The sequence below is a fragment of the Bombina bombina genome, chromosome 1 (genome assembly GCF_027579735.1).
Source record: "Bombina bombina isolate aBomBom1 chromosome 1, aBomBom1.pri, whole genome shotgun sequence".
Lineage (NCBI taxonomy): Eukaryota > Metazoa > Chordata > Amphibia > Anura > Bombinatoridae > Bombina > Bombina bombina.
The window spans coordinates 143,843,240-143,849,376 of record NC_069499.1 but is presented as its reverse complement, the minus strand read 5'-3'; the positions used below and the strand labels follow the sequence as shown (position 1 = coordinate 143,849,376).

The following is a 6,137-nucleotide window of genomic DNA, read 5'->3' as shown; positions in this document are numbered from 1 at the left end:
AAGATATAGTTACTATTACATCTGCACATGATTTGGTTTAAAACAGACATAAACTACACTGTTGATTGTTCATAAATGAACGTTGTTTCATTTCCATATAACCCACATCTGATCTTAATCTTAACGTTTTTAAATAAAGCTTTGCGATTGCTGAATTTATAGAAAAATAACTCTAAACACATGCCCCGCCCCTTGACCTAAGAACCAGCCTTGACAACACGACTAAGTTTCCCGTTGGCTAAGCGCCCATCAGTATTCTCGTTTCCGCTACGCCCATTGCCCAAAACAGCCTGTTTATTGGCTAGCCAAGAAACCGCTATCTAATTTCAATGTCGTTCAGTACATTACATATATAAGTGAACGTAAATCTTTGATATGTGTCCACCTATAATTCTTTGCAGGCTGCAGCAGCAGGACCCGACATTTATCAGGGTCGACCGCAAGAGAAGAACGTCACTAAACAGTGTAGCCAATACATCCAAGGAAGGGGCGGGACCACGTTGCAGTAGAGGCTCGGCTAAGGGACAAGGAAGAAGACCAGGCTGACAGCGGCGCGCGAGCCACCCCAGGTGAGGTGTCGCGTGCTACCTAACAGGTGCCCTGATTGCCACAGCTGCACCGTATTTAGAAGCAGCCTCGCGACCTCTGTCTGCTCGACTTAGCTGAGATCGAGAGGCTGCTGCGCGCGTGTGGCGGTCTTCCACACCGCCCTGTCTGTTAATATGAGGTAGCGGGAAGGAGGAGGGTTGATGGTAATGAACGTTATGCTTGGCTTCTCTTGACTGTATTTCCTTTTCCTCTTTTGCAGGGGCCTCGCAGGATAGAGTATCCTGCCCATGTCCTTATGGAAGCCTGCCCTTCACCCAGTGGTACCTGCGGTTAGTAAACACGGTCAATGTGTGCTAGGCTGTTGAGCAGTCATGGTGTATGCTGTCGGCCCCCTGGATGTGCCTACAATATTTTCCTCACAGGAGATGAGTTAGCCCAAGATCCCAATCATTCCTGGATATCACAGGCAGGCCCTGTGTTTTGTGCCACCTTCTACCACATTGCAGCAGATTGCCTATATCATGAGGTGCAGAATTTACAAAAGGAAAGTGATCATCCTCACGCTGGTTGTCGCTGTCTGTGGCTTAGCCTTTTGGAACAGTGGTAGACAAAAGAAAAATGATTATGTTCAGGAATTGGACACAGAGAAAATGCAGAATAAAGGTCATGCATCACAAGGTGTTAGGAAACTGTCTAATGAATCTCTGGCAGAGAAAATACAAAAGCCAGAGCTGGATAACATGACCTTAGTGTACAGATCAGTGGTCTTTCATATGAATTTTGATCAAAATATTAAAAACTTAGATAAAATAACAAGCAGACCGCAGGATGATGTGGTGGTGGTTGTTCAAGTGCACAATCGGCCAGATCATTTGAGATTTCTTTTGGAATCACTCAAAAAGACAAAAGGAATAGAAAATGTGCTGTTGGTTTTTAGTCACGATTATTGGTCACCTGAAATAAATCAAATTGTTGCAAGTGTGGATTTTTGTCAAGTACTCCAGATTTTCTTTCCTTTTAGTATCCAGCTTTATCCTAATGAATTTCCTGGACATGATCCTAAGGATTGTCCAAGGGACATTGAGAAAAAAGATGCAGTAAAGCTTGGTTGCATCAATGCAGAATATCCAGATTCATTTGGACATTATCGAGAAGCAAAATTCTCCCAAACTAAACATCACTGGTGGTGGAAACTCCATTTTGTGTGGGAGAAAATAAAGGTATTAAAAGACCACAAGGGTCTGGTATTGTTCATTGAAGAAGATCATTATTTGACTCCAGATTTCTATTATATCATTAAAAAAATGTGGAACAGAAGAAATGAAGAATGTACAGACTGTGATGTACTGAATCTGGGAACTTATGTTCATCCCCAGACATTCTCTAATAAAGCTGATAAAGTAGAAGTTAAAACATGGAAGTCAACTGAACACAATATGGGCATGGCTATGACTAGGGAAACTTATCAAAAACTTATTGAGTGTTCCGATACCTTTTGCTCTTATGATGATTATAATTGGGATTGGACCCTTCAACATTTGACAGTTACTTGTCTTCCTAAGTTCTGGAAAGTTATGGTTCCTGAAGTTCCTAGAATCTATCACACTGGAAACTGTGGCATGCATCATAAGAAGTCTTGTAATCCCTCTTCAGAAAGTGCCAAACTTGAGGCTTTGTTTACAAACAACCAGCATCATATGTTTCCTGAAAACGTGTCTATTAGCAGACGGTATACCATGGCTGCACTCTCGCCCCATGTGAAAAATGGAGGATGGGGTGATATTAGAGACCATGAATTATGTAAGAGTTATCCCAGATTGCAGTAAAAAAATGAACCTCACAAGCCTTTTTAAGTTTGTACAATTGTATACTGTCTTTGCTGTATATTCCAAATATTGAGGTTTATGAATTTGTTTACAATCTAATCTGAATAGCAATTCCTATTGGTCCTTAAATAATTGTTAATAATTTACCCTTTGAGAAATGAGATCTCTAAAACATTATGCCTCATTATTTCTTACTAATTATGGAATCATGCACCATACGTCCTCACCATGTGTTTATGGTATTCATTTTAAGAATAAATCATTTACATGAGTGAATTAATTGTTATGTCATTGTGTGAAGCTTCTTCAAGAACATATCAGTATTACATTTTTCTTTTTAGACTTATTGCATGAAAAAAGTTTCAGTAAACTGAAACTAGCAGGAAATTAACATGTTTGTTTTTATTTACATGGTTAGTGGCAGGGATATTTACATCAAAGCTAAGTTGAGGAACCACAATCTTTAGCATAAAAAGGTTTTATATAGAACAGAGCTTTGTTTTAAAAAAAAAAAAAAAAAAAGTAAAGTTTTAAATCCGTTTTAGTTACCGCACTTTTGCTTTTGTTACAAATTGTATGATCTTGTGCAAACTTAAGCATTTAAAATGGCCTTGTTTTGCACCATATGTCTTATCGGGTTAATTCTTTTTTTGCCCTGCCCTTGAGGACAGGAGTTGTATACTGTTGATGTAATAGAAAAGTTGACATAAGACAATATTCTCTAAGTGTATATACTGTTATACTCTTGTCATTGTCTCACCTATGTACAGCTAGCACCCAGTAGTGCATTACTGCTTCTTCAACAAAGGATCCAAAGAGAATGAAGCAAATTTGAGAATAGAAGTAAATTGTAAAGTGACGACGTGTGGAGATATATAATATATATACACACTGAAAAAACACATTTGGCTTTTATATTCCTTTTTAAGGGCTTTCATTCAGTGTTTAGGAGAACAAATATATTATGCATTTTAACCCCCTTAATAATAATGTTGAAATATTTGAGTCTTCTACAGAGTTTTACTTCCATTTCCTAAAACTTAACTCTGAATATTGTTTTATCTTGGCTTTACCAGGTAATACCAATGAGAAGCCCTCTCGCAAGGGGTGTGGACATAATTGACCACTCCCCTGATTACCTATAAAGGTAAACCAGCCCCGTTCCCCATATCCTCCTAGTTCTGTCCAGCCTTTTTTTTTTTTTTTTTCCTTTGCTCTTGGACAGTGACCGTGCTGAGCTACTTACACTTAGGGATATACGTTATTCCTTTGGCATGATAATTCCCCAAATCATGTGAAAATGTCAATTGCTTACTCCAGATGCCCAACCCTGCTAGTTCTACAGTGATTTATCATTTTAGTAGTTAATTTTATATCTGTTCCCAATTGCCCCTAGTAAAGGAGATAAGACGGCTATAATCAAGGGTTATATCACTAGACTCAAACAAATTAAAGTTCTTTTAATTAAAAGTTAATACTTTTAAAACATTAATTTTTGTATGCAGGCCTTTTGTAATATTGGCCTGCTGATGGATGCTATGCAATGCATACATATACATTTTACCTATTATCTACCTTTTTTAAGAACTGAGTAGAGCTCTATTAATAGTACTATTTTATGACCAATGAGTTAAAACCAAACGGAAATGCAGCTGTGCTTAAAGGGACAGTATACTATAAAATAGTTTTTCTCTTAATGTGTTTCCAATTACTTTTTTTAACAGCTGCAGAGTATAAAATGCATGTGATTTTCTTTTTAAGGCTTATTTGTGTATATGAATTGGCTGATTTTGTGTTTTGAAGCCACAACCTAATAAAATGGGCTGAGCTTGTAGGTATAATCAGATCTCATTACTTTATCAAATTGTGTAAATATACAGCTTCTTTATCTTATATCTGTCCATAAACCAATCACCAATACTTGGAGAGAACAATGGAAATTTAACATTTTATTACCATATCTCTTCTATAACCCACTAGGAGTGTAATTTCTTCTACTGGCTGTGTTAACACAGCTTGGCCTCGAGGCCAAAAACTTTAAGGATAGGTGTGGATACCACAGGCTACATAAACTATTTCAAATGCCAATATAAGGGGAATGGAAATACCTGTAAACAATTTAATGCACTCCAGCAGGTAAAGTGGATAATTGGGAACAAATTAAAGGGGAGAAATTTTTTGAGTAAACTGTCCCTTTAACATAGCTGGCAAATTTATGTTGAGGAGGAGGAGGGAAATAATCAGAGAAGGCTGTGGCTGTAATGCTACATCAGTGCCAACTTTTTTTTTTTTTTAACATGTAAAAAAAAAAAAAAAAAAGACAATCCTACATACCCAAGAATGTGGTAAATTGAGTATATGGCTGTGTTGTTTTGTTTTTTATCCAGTTTTACAGAAAGTAGATACAGCAAGTCTTTGGAGATATCGGAGCAATACATAATAAATCAACTTCCTTCTGTCGTAGACTTGTTTAGTCTTACGTTTTTTTACCATGCCACAAATCCTTATCTTTGCATACCCCATCTCTGTACTCAGTGCTACAGAATTTTGTGGCACTATTCAAATACATGATAATAGAGAAAACACATAACACAAATCTATCTCTTTAATCTTGTGTCACTTACATATATGGTGAGGGAAGTTACCATGCTTCTGAATTTAATCTCCTACGTAGCTTGTCAGGCCTATTTCTCTATGCCCCCACATGGGTATAGAAAGCTTTACTCAACACATTTTAATCATTGCATATTTTCCTTGAAAACATACTCTGGCACGTCCTTATCCTAGCACTTTCCCTGTGACACACTTTATATCGGCGTTTCTCAACTCCAGTCCACTAACCAGCCAGATTCTAAGGACTTCCCTACCTGTGTACAGGTGAGCTACTTACAGCGAGTAAGCAGCTGAGCAAACCAAGTAGGGAAATAGGATCTCACTTGTTGGTATGCTTGAGGGTAGAATGAAGAAACTCTCATTTCAGTGACCATTTATTTACCTTTTAAAAGGACCGTCAAGTCCAAAAAGACTTTCATGATTTAAATAGGGCATGTCATTTTAAACAACTTTCACATTTAATTTTCTCACCAATTTTGCTTTGTTCTCTTGGTATTATTAGTTGAAAGCTAAAGCTAGGAGGTTCATATGCTAATTTCTTAGACCCTGAAGGCCACCACTAATCTAAATGCATTTTGACAGTTTTTTACCATTAGAGGGCGTTAGTTTGTGTGTTTCATATAGATAACATTGAGCTCATGCATGTGAATTAGTCAGCACTGATTGGCTAAAATGCAAGTCTGTCCAAAGAACTGAAATAAGGGGGCAGTCTGCAAAGGCTTAGATACAAGGTAATTACAGAGGTAAAACATGTATTATAACTGTGTTGGTTATGCAAAACTGTGGAATGGGTAATTAAGGGATTATCTATCTTTTAAAACAACAATAATTCTGGTGTTGACTGTCCCTTTAACTGCATCAGAGAAAAAAAAATGAAAGGACAAGCCACTGAGTACCCCTTCCAAATGCTCCAGGTACCCCTAGGGGTACATGTATTGTAGATTGTGAAACAAGGCTCTACATCATTAAAGTGATAGTAAATCCAAGAGTTTAACTATTTCAAGGATTTACCATCACTAAAAATAATGAGTTTGTGATCATTTTATTTAAAAAAGGTGCTAAACTTACCCTGTCTGTGCCGCGGCAGCTCTAAAGTGTTCTATATGCTAGCACAGCTATTGGTTTAGAGGTGGAAATGTCTCATTGGTA

At 37.4% G+C, this 6,137-nt stretch overlaps 1 protein-coding gene across 2 annotated transcripts; it reads left to right on the top strand.

Annotated features, from left to right (window-relative positions):
* The first annotated feature begins 307 nt into the window (after positions 1-307).
* Positions 308-2,651, top strand: MGAT2 (alpha-1,6-mannosyl-glycoprotein 2-beta-N-acetylglucosaminyltransferase). 2 transcript variants are annotated; one of them, XM_053697665.1, is made up of 2 exons: positions 308-569; positions 809-2,651. In XM_053697665.1, exon 2 carries the CDS (start codon positions 1,071-1,073, stop codon positions 2,373-2,375), a length of 1,305 nt encoding a protein of 434 aa, XP_053553640.1. In that variant the 5' UTR covers positions 308-569; positions 809-1,070; the 3' UTR covers positions 2,376-2,651. The 2 variants fall into 2 exon arrangements, with proteins under 2 accessions (XP_053553640.1, XP_053553641.1); XM_053697666.1 differs by lacking the exon at positions 308-569 and adding an exon at positions 614-727.
* The last annotated feature ends 3,486 nt before the right edge of the window (positions 2,652-6,137 follow it).

Excerpts from the sequence above, each read along its gene's own strand:
- MGAT2 (XM_053697665.1), top strand. The coding sequence starts at position 1,071 with ATGAGGTGCAGAATTTACAAAAGGAAAGTGATCATCCTCACGCTGGTT.